Source organism: Suncus etruscus, chromosome 17 (assembly GCF_024139225.1).
Source record: "Suncus etruscus isolate mSunEtr1 chromosome 17, mSunEtr1.pri.cur, whole genome shotgun sequence".
NCBI classification, from domain to species: Eukaryota; Metazoa; Chordata; class Mammalia; order Eulipotyphla; family Soricidae; genus Suncus; species Suncus etruscus.
This window is the reverse complement of record NC_064864.1, coordinates 68,924,726-68,952,241: the sequence shown is the minus strand read 5'-3', so window position 1 is coordinate 68,952,241 and position 27,516 is coordinate 68,924,726. Positions and strand designations below refer to the sequence as shown.

Genomic DNA, 27,516 nt, shown 5'->3' with positions numbered 1-27,516 from the left:
GGCAGCCTCCTCCCTCCGCAGCTCCTGCCTGCCACAGCATTTCCTTCCAGGCCTGCGCCACAGGCTGTCCACAAGCCAGTATCTTGGTCTCGAGCTCTCGGGGTTGGTGCTTGTTCTTTACTCATCTTCGTCGTCGTCATCTTCCTCGCCATCGGACAGTGAGGTGCAAGGCCGGATCTGGCGGTAGCGGTCAAGCCATTTCTCCACCATCTGAGTGACCAAGGGGTGGTTGCAGCGGCGTGAGCTCTTCTGCATGGCCACCAGCACACCACCCTCTGTCACGCAGCAATCCAGCCACTCCCGCAGTAGCTTTTCCTGCTGTTCTTCATTGCCCAACTGGGGAAAGGGGAAGGAGCACGGGTCAGATTCAAGTCCGACAGGCAGCTGCAGGGCAGCTGACCAGAGACGCCCCCAGCTTTCAGGGCCACACCACCCCATCCAACATGCAAAGTTAACAGGCAAAGTTAGCAGGTGGAGCGTGGTCTGGGGCTTATTGCGAAACTTAAGAATTTGGTCCAACAGCCTAATGGGATGTGGCTTCTCTAGAAAATTCTTTCCCCCACTCACCACCTTCCCTATCTCCCTCTCACTCCCTCTCTTCCAGAACTGTCTCTCTTTCTCCCCCCTCTCTCTCCTCTCTCACCCACACACGCCAATGTTCAGATTAAAACTGTCAGGATTGCCTTTCATGCAGAAGGTCAGTGGTTCCCATACGGTCCCCTGAGCCTGCCAGGAGCGATTTCTGAGCATAGAGCCAGGAGTAACCCCTGAGCGCGCCCGTATTCACAGTGATTGTCCCCTGACCAGCAGAGATGCATAAATGCGGGTGCAGGCCAGGAGCTGCCATGGGCCTCACCTCCTGGGCTGACAGGAAGTGCGCGGGCAGTAGTTTCCTTTCACTGTCCACCAGAGGCAGGAAGGTGACGGTGATGTCGTCGTCAGTGTTGAGATTTGCGCCCGCACCCCGAGTCCCATAGCCGTCGTTTTCCATGGCCACCAAGGCTGAGAAGTGGCCCCTTGTATAACCCAGAGCAATAGGACTTTTCCAGCAAAAACTCTGCTCCCACAACAAAGGCAGATACACACCTGGAAGGAGAGAAGAACAGCCCAGCTCAGTAACGCCAGGGGCAGCCCCTGCACGGAGGAAACTTCAAACGTGCTGGGCTTGCAGCTTACCTTGAAACCGCGTATATCCTAAAGTTTCTCCCCGAAAACTCTTGTAATATTTTACTCCATAAACTATAATTGGTCGTCTAAGAATATGTGCAAGTACAAATATGTGTGTCTGTTCCAAACTTGCTCCAGGCTGTACAAAACAAAAAAGCAATTTCTCTTTAAAGCATTTATTCTGGGTCTGAGAAACTGGGCAGAAAAAAAGCACCACGCTCCTGTTCCTTGGCATTGTCTCACTTCCGTCCTCAACAAATCACTCCTGAGCTCAAGCAACACCTGGGTCCCAGGACATTGAGTCTGAAAGTCGGGGGGGGGGGGGGGGGTTGCAGAGACTTCGCTGCCCAGACACTAGAGCCAGAGATGGACTGAAAGCAGGAGGCAGTAGTCAACCACAACTGCCTTCCAGCTCAGTTGCCTTTAAGACAACTGTTGGCTCCCAACATCTCTTTGAATTTTATTAAAGAGCTTTTGTTATTTTGTGTCAACTTAAGTGACTGCACCCCCTGCATTCCAGAACTTTCTACCTTCCTTCCCCTGCAAGGATTCCATCACCCTCTAAGAAGTGCACTAATAATGAGCTGTCATGCATCCAGGGGCATCCGGAGCCTGGCATTATTGAGCCCTTCCCAATAGAAAAGCCGAGGTCATGGGAGTTTCTGAGGGGCATCCCCCATAACTCAGTTCTAGAAGGTTCACTCCGGACTCTTCAGAAATCCTTCCTCCCCATGGCACCTGCTCCATAATTGTGTCCCCTAAAAAGAACCTGGGGTGAGGAGAGGAAACGACCCAGGTTTCCACCCCACCCTGGGCTTGCAGGTTCTGGCAGATGCAGGCTCAAAACTAGCTCTAAAGTCTGGAGCGAGACCCCCAAACAAATTGGGAGCTCATCTTTAGGAGGGTGAGAGGCAGGAGCCCCTCCCCAAGGGCAGTGGAACTTGAGAACATGCTGCTGACTCGCCTGATGACATCACAAGCAAACCATGGCATCACAACTAGATACCTCCCAATCCCCCCGGGCCACGAGCCTAGTCTAACGGGATGCAAACCATACAACGTTATGGTATCTCACCTGGCTGGCGAGAGACAGGATGAAGGCCCAGTCTTCCTGCCACTGCTCCTCACGCAAGGAAAAATGTAAACCGAAGCTCTGAGAATACCACGATTCCCAATCTTTCCATCGTGTGTAAAACCTAAGGAAGAGAGATGGGGAGGGGAGGGGAGAGAGTGAGTTAGAGTTGAATGAAGAGCACTTCCATCATGCCTGTCAGCAGCTGATGGGGAGGAATGTCTCCTCCCCTCCAAGATGTCCCCTGCCCACAGCATGTCTCTTCCCACAAACCACGCAAGTCTCTGTCAAAGCCCCAGTAGACATGCCACCACCGGGCCCAGGCAAACACACACCCATTCAGCAACTGTGTATCTCCCACCTAGCATGGCCCTGGGGCAGCACCAACAAGGCAGGCTTGAAGCCAGCTGGCCCCTGGCCCACACCAAGAGCCCCCAGCCCTGCCCTGGGGGAAGCCCGGTGCCCACGCACCAGTGCGAGCAGTCATGTAGGCTGTCGTGAAGGGCCTTGCGGAGCACCGAGTCCTTGTCATAGAGGCCCCAGGTGGCCTGCAGCACCGAGTCAAGCAGGCAGTCGCCTGCTGTGCGGTTCCACAGGGCATAGAGGCGGCTGTCCAGACGGGTGGCCAGCTCCAAAGACCAGTTTATTATGGGGGATTCTTCTTCTAGCTCTGTAATCAATGCAAACAACATAGTCATTTCATACCTATGAGAATAAGGACAAAAAGTGGAGGCAAGACCCCATACTCTAGGAGTCAGTCCATGTGGGTGGCTGATTCTAAACAAATCAATCAACAGAAATACAAACCCTAGTTCACAAATCTGTAGTTCTGGATTTTACAAAACTTTAAAATCCTTTACAACTTATTTTCTTAAAATGTTTACTGTGAAGGCCAGAATGATAGCACAGTGGGACCGATCTGGAATTGATCTGCAGTATTCCATAGGGTCCCCCGAGCCTGCCAAGAGTGATTTCTGAACACACAGTCAGGAATAACCCAAGTGTCGCCAGGTATACCTAAACCCTCTCCAAAAATGTTTACTGTGCTACCGCTGGAGCAATAGTACTGTGGGTAGGAGAACTTGCCTTGTTTGTACAAGGTGACCAGCGTTCAATACCCAGCACCCTATACAGGTCCCTATACAGAGTCAGAAATAAGTCCTCAGCACCACTGGATGTGACACCAAAAAAAAAAAAAGCATAAACATTCTGATTTTAAAACATCGAAGTTCAGAGATATCTCATAGCCCCACTGTACTGAGGTTAAGAGGCATGAGTAAGTTGAATTGCCTATTCGTTTTCTCAATTTCTTTCCTACTTTTCTTCATCTGTGGCTGCTGCTGCTGCTATAGTACTACGGCCTGGACCCAACACTCAGCCTCACGAAAGGCAGGCTCTACCACTGAGTCACGCTGCTGGCCCCTGAAGGAGCTTTTTTTTTTGGGGGGGGGGGGCCCCACACCCAGTGACGCTCAGGGGTTACTCCTGGCTTTGTGCTCAAAAGTCGCTCCTTTGGGCTAGAGAGATACCATGGAGGTAAGGCGTTTGCCTTTCATGCAGGTCATTGGTTCGAATCCCGGCATCCCATATGGTCCCCCGAGCTTGCCAGGAGCAATTTCTGAGCGTGGAGTCAAGAGTAATCCCTGAGCACTGCCGGGTGTGACCCAAAAACCAAAAAGAAAAAAGTTGCTCCTGGCTTGGGGGACCATGTGGGATGCCGGGTGATCGAACCACAGTCCGTTCTAAGTTAGCACATGCGAGGCAGATGCCCTACCACATGTGCCACTGCTCCAGCCTCAAAGAAACTTGTGAAGGTCCCACCGAAATATGAATGAAGAAGCATTTTTGACAGAATAAAGCAACAATCTTCTTTAAGGACTTTATAATTTAAAAAGTCAAATACAGGGGCCATAGAGATAACATGGAGGTAGGGCGTCTGCCTTGAATGCAGAAGGACGGTGATTCGAATTCCGGCATCCCATAAGATCCCCCGTGCCTACCAGAGGTGATTTCTGAGTGCAGAGTCAGGCATACCCCTGAGCACTGCCAGGTGTGACTCAAAAACCAAAAAAAAAAAAAGTCAAATACACTCAGCGGGTTGGGGCGGGTTCCTGTCATGTGCAGGGTCTGGGTTCAACCACACACGGCCATGGGTTCCGGGCCTCACCAGGAGAAACCTCCAGCTGGTACCAAGTTTGAGCCAAAGCACACTCTCACCCATCCAAATATTCAGAGTCCAATTAAGCGGCCCTCCTCCAAGCCCAGGCAACAAAGCCTCAGCTTGATGAACTTGGGGCAAGGTCAGTCACACTCTTCAATCTCTGCTTTACCTTTCTGAACATCTCTATCAAGCACCTCATCAAATAATTTTTCTTGGACTGTTGGAGGTAAATCTTCAATATCTACGAAAGAGAAGATGAAGTACATGATCTTAATTAAATAAAATCTGATTACAGCTAATAGTAACCTCTTCTAAAACAGTACCTCACCGCTCAAAGTTTTGTTAGGGAACTTTCTTTAAAGCTGTGCCTGTATCATGGATGTGAGGAATTAAAGCATTTCAGTTCTGCACTTCATTGACCCAAACCATGGTTGATCTAAAGACAGTAACAGTCTAACCTAGTCACCACTCTGCAAGGACGCAGAAGAGCCAGGAAGACTACTGATGCCAGGCCCTGCACACATGAGCCCTGCTGCGAGAGAGACAACTGTGAAGAAAGAACCATCAGAGGAGGCCAGGGCCTCAGGTCCGAGTCATTCCCAAGAGTGCTCCCCAGAGCACCGGATCTATTGGACTCTTAGCTCTCGGTGCCAGAGTATCTGATACAAGACCAGCAACTAATCTGGAAATTATTGGGGGTGGAGGAAGTAGAGATATTCTTTTTTTTTTGGTTTTTGGGTCACACCCGGCGGTGCTCAAGGGTTACTCTTGACTGTCTGCTCAGAAATAGCTCCTGGCAGGCATGGGGGACCATATGGGACACCGGGATTCGAACCAACCACCTTTGGTCCTGGATCGGCTGCTTGCAAGGCAAACGCCGCTGTGCTATCTCTCCGGGCCCGAGATCTTCTTAAACTCGACAATGACATCGAGGAGGAAACTCCATGGGTAAAATGGAATGTTTTCAATATCAGAGACCCCCTTTCCCCAACAGAAGCCAGTTACTATCTGTTGTGCCCTGCTTATAACTTTTTTTTTTTTGGGGGGGGGGGCCACACCCGGCATTGCTCAGGGGTTACTCCTGGCTGTCTGCTCAGAAATAGCTCCTGGCAGGCACGGGGGACCATATGGGACACCGGGATTCGAACCAACCACCTTAGGTTCTGGATCGGCTGCTTGCAAGGCAAACACTGCTGTGCTACCTCTCCGGGCCCTGCTTATAACTTTTAACTAAAGCACTTGCTGCTGCTGAGGAACCAACCCTTGAGCTAATTAATACCTCCAAACTAAACCTGGAACTAAAGATGCACATATAGTTGCTAAGATATGTGCTTTCTAACAAAAAAAAAATTTTTTTTTTTTTTTGGTTTTTGGGCCACACCCGGCGGTGCTCGGGGGTTACTCCTGGCTGTCGGCTCAGAAATAGCTCCTGGCAGGCACGGGGGATCATATGGGATGCCGGGATTCGAACCAACCACCTTAGGTCCGGGGCCAGCTGTTTGCAAGGCAAAAGCCGCTGTGCTATCTCTCTGGCCCCTACTTTTTTTATTTTTAAAGTGAAACTTTGAACTTCAAAGTGTGAAGTTACCTGCTGGCAGCGTGAATGTTACCAGATCCGTCAGGAAGTAGCAGGCAAAGTCGCCCTTTCTCTGGTGCAAAGAAGCAGCAATCTCGCGCCGGATCTGCTCCGTGAGTTCAGGACAAACCATTGCCGGGATACACTTGGCTGCTTGCTGAGAGACCTGGAAGACAAGAGACAGAACAGTCAGCGGAGACAGGAGGTTAAGACACTTGCCTGGCATGTAGCCCATGCCCATGTGTACAGCACCTGTACACACGTGGTTCCCCTGAATACTGCTAAGGAGTCACTCCTAAAAGAGCCAGAAAGGGCCTCTGAGCACTACCGGTATGGTCCAAAAGCAAAACAAACAAAAACAATAAACACTTTATCACATTTACCATCCACAGAACAGAAAATAGGCATATCCGAAAGTGAGCTGGAGAGTCAGCTCTAGGCCACACTCTACGGGCCTCCAGGAGGTCCGGATTCAGTCCATGTTGGGGGGGGGGGGGGGAGTCTAAGCTTGCATTTTTGCACAAGAAATCAGAGTCAAAGAGTGAAAGTGATTTTACAGGTGTATGACAACACCCTGCATAGTATGCGGAGTAGCCCTGGTCTTAGCTTCTTCCAAGCACATACCCAGAGAAACACCACCAGCACTGCCAGGAAAACAAAGGCAACTAACCACATTTAAAGAAACTACAAAAACATCCCCATTCTCAAAGTGCTGTTATGATAATATAACCTGTATGAGATAGTATTTGTTTGAATACAACTTTCCAAAGAAACAGCCATAAAAATTATTTACCCCAGTCTCATTAATTCTTATTCTTGGTTAGGATATAATCAGGCAAATAAATGAGGCATATAAAGTGTGTATGGGCCAGAGAGAAAGAGCCACAGGCTTAGGGTTAATCCGAGGTACCATACTGTTCCCCAAGCACCACTGGGACGTATCCAAGTTCTTCACGGTGTGACCCAAAAAACAAAACAAGTGTGTATAAAAATTTATTAGGTCACCTAAATAATATATTACATTATTCTTAAGTGATGCATGAGCTATCAAATATTGTAGCAAATGTGTCTTGTTTTCAAATCATGTATCCTCCAGAATTATATACTGTTCAGAGACAAATCCTCAAATTGATAGTTAACCTCTGAAAGAGCTGGGTATATGAAGTTAGCAGAGAAAAGCCTCTTCAACAAATGGTGTCAGGGAATCTGCAGATCCACAGCAAAACAAAACAAAACAAGAAACAAACTAAACCCTATCGCATACCATCATCACAAAAGTTAGTTCAAAGTGGACAAAAGACCTTGAAGCAAGACCAGAACCCATAAAACACAATTACAGAAAAACAGACATGTATCCGGATCTGGACCTTGGGGTGACTTCCAGGGTCTGACTCCACTGGCAAAAAGACAACACAAACAAATATAAGTGGGCCACATCAAACTGAGGAAATTCAGGCTGAAGTGAAAAAGACACCAAGCGAATAGTAGAACTCATCAATACGCCAGATAAAGGGTTGGTATCCAAGACAGACAGACAGACAATAAGTTGGAATAAATAGCTCAGTCCAGAGCAGTGGTGCAAGCGGTAAAGCATATGCCTTGCACATGCTAACCTAGGACAGACACAGTTTGATCCCCCGGCGTCCCATATGGTCCCCCAAACCAAGCCAGGAGTGATTTCTGAGCGTCAAAACAATAATCCCAAACAGTGGGGAGATAAAGGAGGGAAGGTGTGTGAATGGCTAATAGAAAATGGAAAAGTACTGTCAAAACCCAAAAGTGTGAGGTCAACATCAACAGCGCTAAAAAGGAAACTCACTGGGGCTCCAGCTTCTATGGAACCAGTATGGGGAGTTCCTGTAAGTGCAGGTGATTCCCCTTCTTGGTCTGTACCCCTCAAATCAGAAGGACATGGTCCTTGGGACCAGAGAGATAGCATGGAGGTAAGGCACTTGCCTTGCATGCAGAAGTCAGTGGTTCGAATCCCCCGAGCCTGCCAGGAGTGATTTCTGAGCATAGAGCCAGGAGTAACCCCTGAGCACTGGCGGGTATGACCCAAAAACCAAAACCAAAAAAAAAAAAAAAAAAAGGCATGTTCCAGGACCAGAGTGATAGCACAGCAGGAGGCATTTGCCTTGCATGTGGCCAACCCAGGTTTTAATCTCCGGAGTCCCATAGGGTGCCCCGAGCTCAACAGGAGCGATCCATGAGCACAAAGCCAGGAGGGAGTCCTGAGCATCATCGGTGTGGCCCCTAACCCCAATAAAGGAACTGAAAAGGCATCAGTGATGCCAAAATAACATGAGTTCACTGAGAAGCTAAACCAGGGAATGGGCAGCAGTGAGCTATGACCAACCCTTGGTCTGAAACTGGACTCTCAAGAACTCAAGGAGCTGGGGGGTGGGAGGGACAAGGCAACAGCTACTTGACGTCAACCATTACCATGACATCACACTTTGGCCATGGTCCCCAAACCAACCTTCAAAAAGAAAAACACAGGTTGGAGCAAGAGTATATATGGAGGTGTGGGTGGGGGCGTGGAGAGATAGCATGGAGGTAGGGCATTTGCCTTGCATGCATAAGGATGGTGGTTCGAATTCCGGCATCCCATATGGTCCCCTGAACCCACCAGGAGCGATTTCTGAGTGTAGAGCCAGGAGGAACCCCTGAGCACTACCAGGTGTAACCCAAAAAACAACAACAAAAAAAGAGCATAAGGGAGGAGCAGGGGAGACGCTTGCCTTGCATGTGGTCAACCCAAATCCAACCGACCCTCCAGCATCCCATATGGGTTCCTCAAGCCTGCCAGGAGTGGTTCAGGGCACAGAGTCAGGAATAACACTTGAGCATCAGCAGGTTTGGGGGCGCGCGCGCACACACACACACACACACACACACACACACACACACACACACACACACACACACACACACACACTCTCTCTCTCTCTCTACACACACACACACACACACACACACACACACACTCTTTCTCTCTCTAATATAGTCATTGTGGCTATCTCTAAACTATAGAATTATAAATGAGAAAATAAAAGTTTTTTTCCTACTTTTCCCTTGCACCCTTCTGCACTTTTTCCAAGTGCTCTTATTATGACCACTTTTTACATTCTGAAATTAAAGAAACAAACAAGTGTAATTGCCTTCGAAGGAATTTTATAGACTATTAAAATCGTATACGTCTCCTGCAATTTTTGGCTGGGACCTGAGGGTCCCCCCCCCACAACTGTTGGCAGAAGCCCAGTCACACCCAGGCTGAGAAGCAGAGTGAGCGCTGACCTCGGTGAGCAGGACGGCAAGCATGTCCTGCCTCTGAAAGCGGATGGCCAGATGCACCAGCGTGTAGCCCACGTCGAAAGCTGAAGGCCGGTTCAACAGGCGCACTTCGTCTGCAGTGAGCTGGCGGGCGATGTCCCCACCTGAGGATTTGTATGCTTCGATAGCAGCCAGGTCACCTTCAACAACCCCTATAACGAGAACGAAAACCAAAAAGCCAGGTTTCCTTCAGCTCCACAGGACTCACTCTCTGACCTGATGAGTGTCTCTCAGGACCTACGGGATGGGGATGTCACTTCCATTTCCTAAGGAGTTTTGAAAATGGGCAGAGCAACCCCCACCTCCACCTTTATTCCTGTGTCAGTACAGACCAGTGCTAAGGCACCTGCTCCGATTCCATCCCCGCCATTGGTGGGTCCCCTGAGCACAGAGCAAGGAGCCAGACCTGTACATCACTGTGTGGCAAAATTAAAATAAAAATGGTGATGGTGACGGTGACAGTGACTTCATGGTCTCCTGCCCTGGCCTGGACCCAAGAGACCAAGACAAGAACATGCCTCTGCTGCTTTGAGCGATTTGTGCCTTTTACATGAGTTTGTATAAAGCGAATCACAGTGAACAGTGCCTTCCAGATTGCTAAGTGTGAGACCATCTCTAAGTCTCGACAAACCGACTTCCATATGGGTAAAAAGCCAGCAGCATTTTGGCTTCAGGACCCTCAGAGCCAAGCTTTTCTCACATTCACTGAGTAGTGAGAATGCATCAAGATGAAAACTAGAGATTCTGATGTGCTAGAACATTACAAGACAATTAGAAGTAGGGAGACACGAAACAGTTTCAAACTCCATCAGAAATGTGTGGCTCAATCAATGTTAAGTAACTCAGAAAGTCGCGACCAAACACCTTGGCAGCAAGGGAAGGTGGGGTCGGCCTCAAATTTATCACCAAGGGATTTTTTCTGGAGTCTTAAATGTTACATCTGGTGGCGCTCAGGATTCACTCTCGGGTCTGTGCCCAGGGCTTAGTGCCAGCAGTGCTCAGACAGTGTGTGGCACAAGGACTGAATAAGTTCAACAATGTGCCAAGCTTTCCCCACATATGGGTATTTAAAAAAATCAAAAACTAAACTAAGATTGCAGCAGCTGGAGTAATAGCAAAGTGGGTAGGGCACTTGTCTTACACAAGGCCCACCCAGGTTCAATCCCTGGCACCCCAAAAGATTCCTGAGCATAGACCCAGGAGTAAGCATTGAGCACTGCCAGATGTAGCCCTAAACAAAAATAAGCAAAAAGACTAAGATTGAAGGATCAAATAATTTCTATGTTTCCTAACTTACAGCAAGCAAAATTTGTTGGGTAAAATGCTAATATTACTAGCACCATTCCTTTAAAACTAGTATTTGCCATCATGAATTCAAAATTAAATATTCTGGGGCCCGGAGAGATAGCACAGCGGAGTTTGCCTTGCAAGCAGCCGATCCAGGACCAAAGGTGGTTGGTTCGAATCCCGCGTCCCATATGGTCCCCCGTGCCTGCCAGGAGCTATTTCTGAGCACACAGCCAGGAGTAACTTCTGAGCACCACCAGATGTGGCCCAAAAAAAAAATTAAAAAAATTAAATATTCCTCAGAGCATAACACACTGGTACTATAAAATAATTTACATTATTAAAAATGACAAACTTCTGGGCCAGAATGATAGCATAATGAGAGGGCATTTGCCTTGCATGCAGCCAACCCCGGATGGACCCTGGTTCACTCCCGGCATCCCACATGGTCCCTCAAGCCTGCCAAGAGTGATTTCTGAGCACAGAGACAACAGTAACCCCTGAGAGCTGCTGGGTGTGACCCAGAAACAAAACTAAACAAAAAATAAATAAATAAATAACAAACCTCTTTAAAACAAATACAGACTCTCCCCCCAAAAAAGCACCCTCAACCCTGACAAATACATTTACCTGGTTAAATTCTGCTCCAACAAACTAGAATACTTCTTACAGAATTCATTTTTTTGTGGCTATGAACTACACCCCCAACATGTATAATTTTTTTTTTTTTTTTTTTTGGATTTTGGGTCACACTCGGCAGCTCTCAGGGATTACTCCTGGCTCTACACTCAGAAATCGCTCCTGGCAGGCTCGGGGGACCATATGGGATGCCCGGATTCGAACCACTGACCCTCTGCATGCAAGGCAAATGCCTTACCTCCATGCTATCTCTCTGGCCCCACATGTGATACTTCTAAAGTGTCTTTTAGTTGAATTTTGGTCATACAATGTCCCAACACTTGTCCATTCACCAGTGTTCATTCCTGCCACCCATGTCCCCAAGTCAAATGTTCCTACTTCTGTCACCCCACCCACTTTATAATACAACAACTTCTACTTCGCACTTTCAAACAGTTCAAAAGGCTCAGTGGCCTGGAGTCATCACACTGCCATGAAACAAGGGTGAATCTTCTCAAAGATTCAGGCCTTAAAGAAGACAGCAAAGTAAAAACAAATCTATGGTTAAAGGTTGAGAAGTCGAGAATACTGAATTGTCTAACTTGTGTTAATGAACTGTCAGGAACACTCCGAAAGAGTTTTTAATCTGAGTAATTCAGTGCAGTTTATCCGTTAGAACTTAACAGGCCTTGCCTGCATTTCCTTCTGTGTCTGCAAGAGATTCCTTAAAAAGACTATTTTTCACTTCAGCCCTATCAAAGCTATTTCCAGGTACATGCTGTGTTCTCAATTTTGAATTTTAACTTTAACCTAGAAGTGTGTGTGTGTGTGTGTGTATGTGTGTGTACATGTGTGCGCACATATCATGCAACACCTTTATGGCCCATGCAACACCGTAAGTACAGTCAAGAGCAATCAAAGATGCAAATGGCCCTGAATTCAATTCCATATACCCCTCTACCCTAAACCACCCAACCCGGCTGAGAGCCAGCAAGAAACAGCAAAGGTGCAGCCCTCTGACCCCTGAGCTCCCCCATCTGAGCACCACCAAGCAAAGGTCAAACTCTGCCAGTGGTGGTCCTGCTCTGCACCCTAACTTTCAGTCCAAATCATGGCAGAAAACAGAAACGAAGCAACCAACGACCCAGAGTCTGGTCAAGTGACCATGGGAGGTCAAGGAAGGCTGTGGAAAATAGCTGAGTCCGTGTGTAGCCATTGCATAGGGTTGTTTAATTTCCCAAAGACAAAAATTGGGTCCAGGCGAAGCTAAATACCAACTAGCTTTAGATTCAAAGAGAGAGTTTCTGAATCAAGCTTGCACTGTCTGGAAGAAGTTCATGTTAAAAATTCTTGTACAAGAACTTAGTTCAAAAAATAAGAATAACAAAAAAAAAGAAAAAAAGAAAAAAAATAAGAATAACAACAATTTCTTTTCTCTAACGTTTCAGAGGGGTTCCATATGACAAAGTGAGTAAACTGCTTGGGAATTATGACTTCAAGCTCTCCAGGTCACCTTCAAATTCCATACTGCTGAAAACGCACAGAGCTCTGAGCAGTGAAGGGCCAGCCTGCAGGTACATCACAATAAAGTAAATAAGAGAGCAACAGGATTGACTTTTCCCCTGACCCAGACCTCAACACCCTCTGCTACTGCCCCACCAGCTCTGTTCAGTGGATACACAGGCTGCCCCACCCTGAGACAGAGATAAGTAAGGAGAAAGTAACAAGAGATTCGCTTTTGTTCTTCATGGCATCAAATTTCCCAAGACTTTCCAGAACGAGAAAACACAATTTAAATATGGCACAAAAAATAATATTAGAAGAAAAAAATTTTGATTCCAGGCTTCACATTTACCAGAAATATGAATTCATAGTTTTGGGCTGGAGAGATAGCACAGTGGTAAGGCATTTGCCTTGCACGCAGCCAACCCAAGACAGATGGTGGTTCAAATCCCAGCATCCCATATGGTCCCACGCCTGCCAGGAGCGATTTCTGAGCACAGAGCCAGGAGTAACCCCCGAGCGCCACCGGGTGTGACCCAAAAAAACCAAAACCAAAAAATCAGTTCTGAGCTAGAGCGATAGCACAGCAGGGAGAGAAGGGAGGGCATTTGCCTTGCATACAGCCGACCCGGGCTTCATCCTCAGCATCCCACAGGGTCACCTGAGCCTGCCAGTGTGATTTCTGAGTGCAGAGCCAGTAGTAACCCAAGCACCTCAAATTGTGGCTCAAAAGAAAAAGAAAAGTTTTTGTTACTATCGAGACGAATACAAAGATAAACTAGTATCTTACAAATCTAATTTTTGTAACTGTCACTGAACTGTTGGAATTTCCGTTCTATCTTCTGGATCATCTGACTAATATGTACCAATTCTCCAGACAGGGTTCATGTGCATATAGTATTCACATACTGAGCCCAGACTCTGATTACTTTCTGCTCCCACAAACAAAATTTCTATGTTCACTGCCCAGTGCATTGATATCTTGGAAAAAGGAGGAGCGTCAGAACATGATGAACTGGCAGACAGAAAACAGAAAATAAATATAGGCTAAGTGGTGAAATCTCATTTTATAAATCGAGGAAAAAGTTTACTAAAGAAGAGAAAGTGACTTGGACGAGCTTTCGCCGTCACTAGCATCTCACAACATCCTGGAGAATCTCAGTTTCTCACTGAGGCATCTATCTCTTAGTTATGGAGTTCTGAGGTGGAGGACTGTTGAATGGTCCAGGAATTAACTCCTAGCAGTGCACCAGGGATCATATGAGATTCTGGGGACTGGAGCAAGGTACGTGCAAGGCAGGTTTCCTTGGATACTACCATCTCTGCAGCCCTCTACGCGCCAACTTGGAAATTATGACAAACATAGAGCACAAAGGCTGGAGAGATAGACAGCATAGTGGTAGGGTGTTTGCCTTGCATGCAGTGACCCAGGACAAACCTGGATTCAATCCCAGCATACCCTATGGTCTCCCAGAGCTTGCCAGGAGCGATTTCTGAGCAAAGGGCCAGGAGTAACCCAAGCATTGCTGATATGGCCCAAAATAAACCATAAAGCACATCCCTCCCTTCTCTTCCTCCTTTCTTTAACACTCTGAATGAGCAGCAAAGGCACCGGGAGGAAAGTACTGACACCCCCACAGTACTGGAGACACCAAGTCCCCTGAAATGCAAAATTAGCTGGTGCATGTCACAGCAGAGCAATTCAGGTGCTTCTGAAACCGTGAAGGCAGGAGCACTGGTTAGAAAGATTGGGTTACAAGCTACCTTGGTTCAATGTTTGTTGGGGGGGAGGGGCACCCCTGGCAGTCCTTAGGAAGTCCTGGCAGACTGTGGGGATGGAACCAGGGTCAACTGCCTACACAGGGAACACCCTTCCCACTGTGCTCTCATGTGGCCCCACTTCCATGTGTTTCCTACTCACTCTGTTCCAGAAGCTGGGCTGAGGATAAAAAGCAAAAGTGATGCATCCTGGGCCGCTGTGGCCACTACAGCTCTCCTGGCCAGAGTTTGGAGCTGGATCAGAGTTGTTTGAAAAACAGACATTTTGGGGCCAAGAGATAGATAGCATGGAGGTAAGGCATTTGCCTTTCACGCAGAAGGACGGTGGTTCAAATCCCGGCATCCCATATGGTCCCCTGTGCCTGCCAGGGGCGATTTCTGAGCCTAGAGCCAGGAGTAACTCGAGCGTTGCCAGGTATGACCCAAAAACAACAAACAAACAAACAAACAAACAAACAAAACATTTTGTCCCCCATATATGGCACAGTTTTTAAAGTTCTGCTTTTATTTATTTTGGTCTTTGAGGACACAGAATAGTAACAGTGACTAACTTTGGTATTTTGGGGGAGTTATTTTTGGGGGAGCCACATCTGGTGATGGTGACACTCAGGGGTAACTAACTCCTGGCTATGTACTCAGAAATCACCCCTGGCTCGGGCAACCATATGGGATGCCGGGGATCCAACCAAGGTCTGTCCTGGGTCAGCCGAGTGCAAGGCAAATGCCCTACCACTGTGCTATTGCTCCGGCCCCATGGTGACTACCTTTGTGAAGAATGCCAAATGGTTAGAAAAAAGCCAGAACGTACCTGTACCCTGGGCCAGTCTCACACTAGCCTGAAGCACAGAGCTCTTGAGGGAAATGAGTTTTTTTACTGGGAAGACTGGGAGGAATACTCATCTGTGGCAATTAGAAGGGGACTGGGATGCTCAACTATGTATGGGCTGCGTGCCACTGTCTCCACCAGCTTGCTCAACATGGAACACAAGAGATTGGGGAGACTGGGGAGGTGGCAGCTTTGAGTGTAATTTGGTGGGCACTTTCTGTCCACGAACTTTTAAAACGTACATTCCCAGGGCATGCTAAAGCATTTTTCCTCCTAAAAAGGATCCATCACAAAGCCCGTTTTAAGCACTGGGCTAGTTCAAATCCTTTGCTTCAACCCCATAGCTGACCTGCATGCACACTATGATTCTCACTCGGTGCTTGAACACAACAGAGAACTCAATGAAGGAACCACACACACACACACCCCTCATTGGTGCACTGCAGGCCTGGGTTTGGTCCCAGGCACCACATGGACCCCGAGCACAGCCAGAAAGCCCGGCGAAGTAGGCCCAGAGCACAACTAGTTCCAAACAGCTGCTTTGCTTTGGCCATTGAGGGGAGGGAACCACACCCAGCATTGCTCAAGGCTGACTGCTGGCTCTGTACATAGGGATCTCTCCTGGTGGGGTTCAGGTGACCATACAGGGTGCCCAGGTTACCCTGTGTATAAGGCAAAAGCCTTAACTGCTGTATTCTAGCTCTGGCCCCTGCCTTTTAAAATTAAACAGTGTGATCTCAATTTTTGTGTGTATCTTCAGGTAGGCTGTGCGTGTGTGACTAACCCAAGAGGCTAGAGAAAGCCAAACAAATGTCCTAGATGCTTTTCCGCCCGCATAACGAACTGTGGCAACAAGACCAAGCGTTTCTACTTCCAGAACAGTGCTACCAGACAATAAGCTTTTCAAAAACCCAAGACATAAAACTGCCAGAAGAAATTCTTTTCCTGTTTGTTTTGTTTTGGGGCCACACCCAGCGGCACTCAGGAATTTTGTTTCATCATTACTGTACTGAAACAAGTATCTATTCAATTTGTTCAATAATACCCTTGATAAAGGGTCAATGAGAAGCATGAACTCAAAGATATTTTAAAGTCAAAAGAACTTTAGTGACCAAAAAGACAGTGCCGAGGGAGAGTGCTCTCCTTGCACAGTGCAGACCCAGGTTCAACTCCCGGCACCACACAGGATCCTCGGAGCACTGCCAGGAGTGATCTTGAGCAAAGAGCCAGGAGTAAGTCCTGAGCACCACGAGGTGTTGCCCCCACGATAAAAAAAAAAAAAAAAAAAACAACGAAACCCCAAGAACTTTAAACTCTAGTTATTTCTATCTATAAACACTCAAGCCCAAACCCACATCTCCCTCCTTCCCACTCTCCACCCCGAGTCCACCCTCCAGGCTACCTTCAGGTCACACTTCTATCTCCTACTGTAGTTCGAGGTTGGCTACTGTTGTTTCCTCTTCCTGCTGACTTCCCTGATGGCCACCTACACTGCGACCACAGCACCCCTCCAACACCAGACCGGAAAAAAAGTGGCTTCTTCCCAGCTTACCCATCAAGCACCTTCTTCGATTGCAGGACATGTTCCAGGAGGCATCCCTGAGGACCTGGGAACACTGTACTGAAGATCACCCATCACCAAGTCTGCCTCCTTAGATGAGGCATCAGGAAACATTTACATCAGAATCAAGGACGGCACAGCAGGAAGAGCATTTGCCTTCCACCCAACTGACCAGAGCACTCCACAGGATGCCCTAAGTACCAGAGGATGTGACCCAAAAACAAACCGAAAAAATTAAACCCCAAACTCATCAGGCCAGGATGTGATTCTGGCTCCTGTGTATTGGGGCCTGGGTTGGATCCCTGAAACACTGTTCAAATGAGAACTTTAAAGAGAAAAAAACTGACTAGAGGAAAAAGCCCTGAGTGACACTGGAGTCTGTAACACTTTGTAAAAGGAGTTTGGACTTGACACAGGAAACTCCTGACACACTGTGATGGTGGACATGTGACACTACGCAAACTCGAGTGGCTTGGGGAAAAGTCACAGGATGAAGAAACAGGCAGATAGCAAGGAAGCCAACAGAGGCCAGAACTAACAGAGGAAAGCCCAGGAGTGTTCATTAGACTGCATTTCACTTTTTCTTCTTGGAACCGGAGGCAGGTGTGGATCAGGTCATACCCAGTGGTTTTGGGATCAAGAGGTTCCAAGGATCGTGTTAGGGTCAACTGCAAGCAAGAACCTTACTTAACCTCTGCACTGTCCCTCCGGCCCTATACTTAGCACCTTCTCCACAGATTTTTTAATTTCTCAAAATAAAAGTTTAATGGGGGGAAAAAATAAATAAAAATAAAAAAAATAAAAAAAATAAAGTTTAATGGGGGAAGAGGCAGTCATCTCTGTATCAGATAATCAGAATGCAGATAAGAAAAAGAGCTATTATTTTTCTTTATAATTTATGAGTTTTTTTTTTGGGGGGGGCACACCCGGCGATGCTCAGAGGTTACTCCTGGCTGTCTGCTCAGAAATAGCTCCTGGCAGGCAAGAGGGACCATATGGGACACCGGGATTTGAACCAACTACCTTTGGTCCTGGATCGGCTGCTTGCAAGGCAAACGCCGCTGTGCTATCTCTCCGGGCCCATAATTTATGATTTTTAAACCAGATGAAGTTTACCTTCAATAAAATGTTACAATCAAAATATAAACACTTTTTTTTTGGGGGGGGGGTCACACCTGGAGGCTTTCAGGAGTTACTCCTGGCTCTGCGCTCAGAAATTGCTCCTGGCAGAAACAGGGGACCATGTGGGACACAGGGATTAGAACCACCATCCATCCTTGATCGGCTGCGTGCAAAGCAAATGCACTACCGCTGTGCTATCTCTCTGGCCCCAGCTTTTTAATTTTTATGTTTAAAAGATACTTTAGGGCCGGAGAGATAGCGTAGAAGTAGGGCGTTTGCCTTGCATGCAGAAGGACGGTGGTTCGAACCCCGGCGTCCCATATGGTCCCCCAAGCCTGCCAGGGGTGATTTCTGAGCAGAGAACCAGGAGTACTCTTGAGCACTGCTGGGTGTGACCCAAAAACAATAAATAAATAAATAAATAAATAAACAAATAAATAAACAAATAAATAAATAAAAAGATACTTTAGATTTCATAAACTGTATTTCCACATAATACGATCTTCTGCTTTCCTCAGGGTTTGGAGAAGGCTTCTCCAGTCAAGAAATTCAGAGACTATGTAAGTGGGATCAGACCTGGTCTTCCACACTCTCCACACACTCCAGCTCCAAGCCCTCTCCAGACTAATGCAATGGTTCTGACCCACTAAAGTCTTTACGATTTTAATCCTTCATGCATAAACCAGGTCAGAATCCTGTCACCAAGAATCGCCCCACTCTCCCCTCACGAGGACAGTCCAGCTATCTATCAGTAATTAGCCTAGGGACAATCACTCCAGAAAACAGAAACTGAGTCTGACAACGAAAGGCCGGCTGAGACTTGGCCTTTTCAAGACACTGCTGAGCCCACGTTCAGTTCAAGTCCCAGACTGAAATGAAGCCCAGGGAAAAGCTGAGTGAGGGAAGGGGGACAGGGAGAGTGGCTGGAGGGAAAGAATTTTGTTTTCCATGACTAAGAATGATCACAGGGAACTAAAACATTTAACACAAACACACTCTTTCCTATCCAGTGTTATAAAATTACAATCCTTAGAAACTTCAAGTTATTTTTTGGTTATATGAAGACAGTACTACTGTGCTAAAAATAGCAATATGACTTTTACACGACTCTCCTGGAGATAGGAGAACCACAAGTCAAATCCATGCTTGGAGAGCCAGAGAGAGTGTGGGGAGCTCAGTAGGAGCTGCGGTCCACACCCAGCCCAGTAGCAGGGAATCAAGCAGAGCACAGAATCAAGAGACGGCCCCTCCGAACAGAACATGTGCTGGGGAGCAGACACCTGGTTTAACAGCCCCACACATGTCCTCACACGGACATACAAGGCGCATCACCAGCACTCCAGCCTCTGCTCTCCTTTTATGGAAGTGCTCCAGGACCTGCTACAAGAGAGTCTGGATTCTATTAAAAGTCATGAATAAAATATTTTGACTGAAACCATTTTAAAAGTAAAGGGGAACCCTACAGTTTTAAACGTCAAAAGATCCAAGACATCTTTACCTCCCATTCTGCTTTATGTCATATGTAAAGTATATTTTGTTCTGTTCTATTTTGTTCTGTTTGTTGTGTTGTTTTGTTTTATTTTGAGGCCATGCCTAGAGGTGCTCAGAGATTACTGCTGATTCTGCACTCAGAAATTGCTCCTGGCCAGGCTTAGGGGAACCTATGGAAGGCTGGGATCTAACCCAACTGCCTGCAGAGCAGCACCCTCCCCACTACATCTCTCGTCATAAAGTATAATTTTGGGGGGTTTTTCCTTTTTTTTTTTTTCTTTTAGATTTTGGGCCACACCCAGTGATGCTCAAGGGTTACTCCTGGTTATGAGCTCAGAAATCGCTCCTGGCTTGGGGGGAAATATGGGACGCCGCCGGGGGATCGAACCACGGTCCGTCCTAGGCTAGTTCGGGCACCGCTTGTGCCACCACTTTTGTTTTGGGAGGGTCACACCCAGCAGCGCTCAGGGGTTACTCCTGGCTCTGTGCTTAAAAAGTGCCCCTGGCAGGCACGGGGACCGTAAGTCGTTTGCCTTTCATGCAGAAGAAAGGTGGTTCGAATCCCAGCATCCCACATATGGTCCCCTGAGCCTGCCAGGGTCGATTTCTGAGCACAGAGCCAGGAGTAACCCCCGAGCACTGCCAGGTGTGACCCAAAAACCAAAAAAATAAAAGAACACAGCTCCTCCTGAGCTACCAGGAAACTGGGAAAGAGTCCCATGGTTCACCAAAAACATTAGGCACTGGGCTGCAGCAATAGTACAGCATGTCAGCACTAAACCAGGTTTGAGCACAGCCAAGAGTGATCCCTGAACACAACTGGGTAAAACATGGAAACAGAAGGAAACAAAAAATATTTAAGACAGAAAACAGATCATCATAAGAGTGTGGTTTACCTAACTAGACAACAGGTAATCACAGACCAACACACCCCACCAAAAGGCACTTATTTAGCCAACTGAAACACTGAAGGGACTCAGATTCACAAGCTGTCAAACAGTTTCATAAAGCTTCAGAGAACAACCTTCCAACCCTATGGAAGCAGAAGAAATACTGGGGCACTATATTTTATAAAAAATAAAGATTTGAGGGGCTGGAGCAATAGCACAGCGGAGAGGGCATTTGCTTTGCACGTGGCCAACCCGGTTTCAATCCCTGGCATCTGGTAGAATTCCAGATGTGGGTGAGGCCTTGGCTCAATCCTAGCACCACCAAATGAGAAAAACACAGATCAGTGGGACATGGCATAGCAGTGGGCACTTGGCCTGTGCATCTGTGATACCCTGGATCTGATTCCAGGCCCTGCTCCCAAATAAGCAAATAAAAAATACTTTAAAAAAGGGGGTGGGGGGCCGGTGAGGTGGCACGAGGTAAGGTGTCTGCCTTGCAAGAGCTAGCCAAGGAACGAACCGAGGTTCGATCCCCCGGCGTCCCATATGGTCCCCCCAAGCCAGGGGTGATTTCTGAGCGCATAACCAGGAGTAACCCCTGAGCGTCAAACAGGTGTGGCCCAAAGACCAAAAAAAAAAGGGGGGGGGTGGGCAGAGAGATAGCATGGAGGTAAGGCGTTTGCCTCACATGCAGAATGTCGGTGCTTCGAATCCCGGCATCCCATATGGTCCTCCGAGCCTGCCAGGAGCGATTTCTGAGCATACAGCCAGGAGTAACCACTGAGCGCTGCTGGGTGTGGCCAAACAATAAAAAAATCAAAAAAAAAAAAAAAAGGGAGGGGCGGAGAGAGCATAAAGGTAAAGTGTTTGCCTTGCATGCAGAAGGATGATGGTTCAAATCCCAGCATCCTCTATAGTCCCCAAGCCTGCCAGGAGCGATTTCTGAGTGTAGAGTCAGGAGTAACCCCTGAGTGCTGCTGGGTGTGACTCCCCCCCACCAAAAAAAGTGCTAATACCCCACTCTTTCCCTGCAGCCCCCTGGAAGAAAGTATACACACAGGGATAAATATATTTGGTTTTCATTGACTGTTCCTGGTAAATAACTCCTAAAATATTTAAAATTTCTTTCCCCATATCCCCTGATTTGGGGGCCACACCTAGCAGTACTCTGGGATTAACCCTGACTTTGGGCTCAGAGATGACTCCTGGGCAGGCTCGAAAGACCACAAGTATGGGACCAGAGTGTTAGCACAGTGGTAGGGTGTTTGCCTTACACGTGGCTGACCCAGGATGGACTCGGGTTCAATTCCCAGCATCCCATATGGTTCCCCGAGTCAGGAGCGATTTCTGAGCGCAGAGCCAGGCTTAACCCCTGAGCACTGCCAGGTATAGCCCACCCAAATAAAAAACAAACAAACAAGAAAGACCACAAGGTACTGGGGATTGAAATCCAGTAGGCTATGTGCAAGTCAAATACCACATCTGGTGTGCTATTGCTCCAGTCCCTTGTATTTTCCTTTTACATCAAACAAGATGTATGTGGAAGGCATCTTTTGTGCTAATATTACTGTTTACAGTTCCTCAAATAATTCCATAGCAATAAAGATGAAATGAGGTACCAAAAAGATAGTACAGACAGGTAGGGTTACACATAGCTGGTTCAGGTTGATCCCAGTACCCTATATGTTCCCCTAGCATGCATGCCAGGAGGGATCCCTGAGCACAAAGTCAGGAGTAAACCCTGAGCTTCTGGCTCTGGCCCCAAAAAACCAATGTTCCTAAACAGAACCAAGTGTTAGAGTATGCAAATTATTTAAATCATAGTTTAATTATCTAATCTCCTTTAAAGGGGGGGGGGGGGCCAGAGTACTGCGGTAGTGTGTTTGCTTTGCTCGTGGTTGACACTGGAACAGGAACAGACCCAGGTTCAATACCCAGCATACTCTATGATTCCCCAAGCCTGCCAGGAATGATTCTGAGCAGAGCCAAGAGTAACCCAAAAACCAAAAAATTAAATAAAAATAAAAGAAGAAAAATACTGAGAAGTTCGATTATTTATCTGTGAATTACACACCAACCCCTAACTCAGGCTATTAGTAATGGGAGGAAACTTTGTTCTCACAACATGCCACTGTCTTCTGAACAGCTGAGTCATTAATATACAAATCCTATTTTGAACTACAGAATCCACGGGGCCCCATGAAATTGGTTTCATCAAGTGTGCCAATATTTACTACGTGACATTCATGTGAAGTTCACATCAGCATTTTCAAGGTCAACATGATGTTTGCTCAGCTCACTGGAGTCACACATTTTCACGGTATTTTTAACATCTGACTAAAGCTTCCATCATCACAAGATGCTCACACACTGTTTACAAACCCTCAGCTGCTACTGGCTCACACGTCTGGTTACACAAGGGACAGAGGAGCAGGTTTGAAATTCCAGGTAGATATCTTACTGCTGAATCAATGGCATTAAATTTAATTCAAGAGCTATGCCCCATGCTACCCAGACACGGCATGGGACAGAAGGAGCTTGGCCTGATGTGGCGAACCCCAGGTTGAATCTCTAGTACTGAGGGATGCTGGCCTGAGCCTGAGTGCCACCAGGGATTACTCCTGAGCACAGAGCCAGGAATAGTCCCTGAGAACTGCAGAGTGTAGGAAAAAAAAAAAAAAGGCAAAGTAGAAGTAGAAGGTATTATTCCCTAATGATAGAAACATAAACACAATGAAATTATGGAGGCAACTGAAAGCAAATTTATGGCAAGATTCCAATTTATGGCAGCGATTCTTCTATCTGCTCCAGGAATGAATAAAGCTTCATGAATGAACTGAAATTACACATGAAAGAACTTTGTCAGTTTTAGTACTTTCTCCCCATCCCCTTTGAAAACACAGGCACTTACCCACACACGCATTGAGGAAGAGCCAGTCAGTCTTTTTCATCCTGTTTTTAATTTGCTTTAGCTTTTTGAAATCCACTTCCAGCTCCTCCTTGCTGCCCACTGCCCCGGCCAGCTCAATCCTTTGGAAGTCCATGTTCATCTCTGAGTCCTGTCTAGTGGTGGGCGGGGACCGTCTCTGGCTGATCCCACTACTGCAGCTCCCCCTCCAGCGCGCTCGGTCCTGCTCATTGATGATGGAGGACGCCTCTTCCGTCTCAGCCAGTTCTATTGCTTCAAGATTATTCGGTCTGGGATGATCACACACAACACATTTCTTTGCCTTGGCCCAGTTTTCGTAAGTGCAAATAGAACAAGTCCAGTGCTGGGTCCTTGTGTTGAGTTTATTTCTATCATTGTATTCCTCACAAGGATCAACAGAAAAAGCAACTGGTCTTGAGCCAGATCCTGAGGACTGCGGGGACTCGGTAGGGCTCCGGGTTCTGCGCTGGGATAAACACTGGGTACATCGAATAGCTCTCGGCCAGTTCAAGTACGTACACATATGGCATGACCATTTGTTTGCATTTTCCATGCTATATGTAGACTTCACCCTCGGTCTTGCACTAGAGTCTGGGCAGATCAATGGGCTGCTCCCCCCTTCGGTGCTCGAAGGGTCCCAGTCTCGACCAACATCACTTGAGCCGCTCTTAAAGGGATCTTCTGTGATAATTGTCCCACTTGGTCTCTGGGCACGACACATGGTACACTTGATCGCGGACGGCCAGTTTTCATACGTACAATATTCACAGGCCCACTTGATTCCACGTTCTGACATTGTGTACTTCTTGAAGTGAGTTATGTCAGGCAGGAAGCTATAAACAATTAGGATATGGTTATTAAAACAGAAAGGATAGTTATACCTATGAGAACCTGCTGAATACCCCCCTCCCCGGGAAGGAACCCTTCAATTATCAACTATCAATTTCTCAAAAGATGCACTGAGGGCTTCATATCAAATTGCCCTTTTTGTCCCCTTTCTGATTTCTAAGGGGGATGCCAGAAAGAAGTCCCCAAAGAAAAATCTTAGACCTCTTAAGTTCACAAAGTTGTTCTTTGAAATTCAAAAATATATGGAGAAGATGGATTGGTTCTAAGAGAAGAGAAAGTTTAAAAAAAAAAAAGGGAGAAACACTATTGATAAAAATTCATCTTAGCCAAGTTGTTGCCATCAATTTAGAAAAATTAAGTTTAAAATCTCAATGGGGGGGGGGGTGATAGTACAACAGGTAAGTGCTTGCCTTGCACATGGCTGCTCTAGATTCGATCCCTGGCATGCCAGGTAGTCTTCAAGTCCAAAAGGAGTGACTGACTCCTGAACACAGACATAGAGCCAGGTAACCCATGAGCACTGACAGGTGAGGCCCAAAAGGAGAAAAAAAACTCAAAGGGATGAGCCAGAGAGATACCTCAGATAAGGCTCTGGATTCAATCCCTGGCATCCCATACAATTCCCTAAGCACTGCCAGAAGTGATTTCTAAGTGCAGAAGCAGGAGTAACACCTGAGCCTCACAGGATATGACAACCCCCCCAAAAGAAAAACTTTGGGGACAATATTGCAAATGAAGTATCTTAAGCACATAACCTTCTCTCAAATTATAAACAGAGTACTGTGCGATCATCTATGATTCACTGAAAAATTCAAAAGATCAGTGTCAATTCTGGGGGGGCTGAACAGTATAAAAGAGCTCGCCTCTGCCCTAAATACGCACTGAGAGAAGAATGATGCTGAGGAGCTGTGCAGTGAACACGGGAACAATGAGATCAAGTTCCTTTATAAGCAACAGCCAGAAAATCTTACTCTAAAACAAAAAGTAAAAACTGCTATTATCTAAACACAGGACTATCAGATCGACGCAATGACCCTAAAGTAACATATAATCAATCACTCCAGTAGATTTTTAAATATTCAAGATGTGGGCCCGGAGAGATAGCACAGCGGCGTTTGCCTTGCAAGCAGCCGATCCAGGACCTAAGGTTCGAATCCCGGTGTCCCATACGGTCCCCCGTGCCTGCCAGGAGCTATTTCTGAGCAGATAGCCAGGAGTAACCCCTGAGCGCCGCCAGGTGTGGCCCAAAAAACAAACAAACAAAAAAAAAAAATTCAAGATGTTTAATAATTCTTAAATATTCAAAACTCAATTCATATTCAAAATAGTCACTGTCTGGAGAAACTGTGTAGTGGATAGAGTGCTTGCCTTGCATGCAATCGACTTGACATCATATGGTCCATCCAGCACCACCAGGAGTAATCCTGAGCATTGCTGGGTATGGTCCCAAAACAAACAAACAAAAAATAAAACTATTTAAAAGATTCGTAAGATTTTTGGGAGGCAGGGCCCAGACCCAGAGATGCTCAGGGGGGTTACTCCTGGCTCTGCAATCAGGAATCAATACTGGCAGGCCCAGGATACCACATAGGACAGAGATGATGCCAGGGATCAAATCCTGGTTGGCCCTGTGAAAGACAAACGGCCTCCCCAAGCCCTATTCTTAATACTGTTGGAGTTTTTTTTAAGAGCCACATCCATATAAGCTCACAAGACCTTACAGTACCAGGAATCAAACCCTGAGTTCCTGCATGCAAAGTATGTGCCCAGCCCTGATTTATTTCCTCAGACCAGAACACTTATTTTGTTTTGTGGCCACACCCAGCAGTGCTCAGGCATCACTCCTGAATCTTCACTCAGGAATCACTTCCTGTCATTGGCCGGGAAGACCATCTAGGATGTCAATATTCAAACCTGAGTCAGCCACATTTAAGCCAAGTGCCCTATTATCTCTGGTCCCTGAACACTATTTTTTAAAGGCAACTTTTTATAATATTTAGAATATTTACAAACTTGTTGCAGATTTAATGGGTTTGTGTGTATGTGTTTTAGTTTGTTTTGGGGCCATACCTAGGGATTCTCAGGGGTTACTCCTGGCTTTGTTCTCAGAGATCACTCCTGGTGATGTTTGGGAACCATCCAGAATGCCATGGATGAAACCCAACTCATGCATGCAAAGCAAGCATCTTACTCACTGTATTATCTCTCAGATCCAATGACACCTTTTATAGTGTTTGAATTTAGACTCTAGCAAGTAAAATCGACCTTCCCCTTTTTGTTTTTTGTTTTTTTGTTTTTCGAGCCACACCCGTTTGATGCTCAGGGGTTACTCCTGGCTAAGCGCTCAGAAATTGCCCCTGGCTTGGGGGGACCGTATGGGACGCCTGGGGATCGAACCGCAGTCCTTCCTTGGCTAGCGCTTGCAAGGCAGACACCTTACCTCTAGCACCACCTCGCCGGCCCCGACCTTCCCATTTTCTTAAATCACTTCCCAACTCGTTTTGTCTTAGGGGCACAATGGTGGTGTGTAACATGGTGCTCAGGGATTCCCTGGTAGTGCGTGGGCACTGTGTGTACTGGCAGGGACCAAACTGGAGGACTACATTTTTTTTAATCTTTTAACTAGAAAAGTGAAAAGAAATCCTAGAAAGAGTAGCAGAAGTGTTTCCCTCTTGCTCAGGGACTTGTGCAAAACCTGGAATGCTCAATCTTCCCCTTTATAACTGCAACATCCCTGCTTGCCAAGTCCTGGCCACTATTTTAGAGCTAAATTAAAAAAAAAAAAAAAAACACTTACTACGGTTTTAGTCTCCGGGCTATAACCTCCACCTTGCACATAGTTAGCAAATCACGGTTTACAAATCAGGCCAGAGACAAGGTCCAGGCTTCATGCTGGCTGAGTCTGACTTCCTCAGGAGAGATGCAAAACGTGCCAAGTCCTTCTGTCTGACTGTCAGTAGCTAGGCCTGTGAATGAGACCAGAACTGGGTTCACCACAAGCCCCACACTGCCCAAGAGTTATTTCTGCTGTGACTTCATTTAGTTAAGTCTATGGCTCACTCCTACTCATTTAACAGTAAACTACGATATTCAGAGTTTGAACACACTAATGAAATCAGCTAACTGGTTCGACCGGTCAGTCACCTTATACATGGGAAAGACCTTTCCTAAAAATCCTCGAGTGCGTGCGTGCACGCGTGCGTGTGTGTGTGTGTGTGTGTGTGTGTGTGTGTGTGTGTGTGTGCATGTGTATATGTGTGTGTGTGTGTGTGTGTGTGCGTGCGCTTGTATGCACACATGAAAATTGTCTGGCTACTGCTAAGTCAATTGCTACTATATAGTCATTACTGAA

The 27,516-nt window shown here is 46.8% G+C and overlaps 1 protein-coding gene across 1 annotated transcript; it reads right to left on the bottom strand.

The window, feature by feature from the left end:
* Positions 1-21: 21 nt before the first annotated feature.
* ZRANB1 (zinc finger RANBP2-type containing 1) lies at positions 22-27,224 on the bottom strand. The gene is made up of 10 exons (XM_049764441.1): positions 26,962-27,224; positions 23,298-24,148; positions 9,274-9,461; positions 5,989-6,142; positions 4,570-4,641; positions 2,711-2,909; positions 2,243-2,363; positions 1,177-1,306; positions 857-1,086; positions 22-336 (listed from the first exon to the last, which is right to left on the bottom strand). The coding sequence occupies exons 1-10, from the start codon at positions 27,000-27,002 to the stop codon at positions 118-120; spliced, it is 2,205 nt and encodes a 734-aa protein (XP_049620398.1). The 5' UTR covers positions 27,003-27,224; the 3' UTR covers positions 22-117.
* Positions 27,225-27,516: the final 292 nt, after the last annotated feature.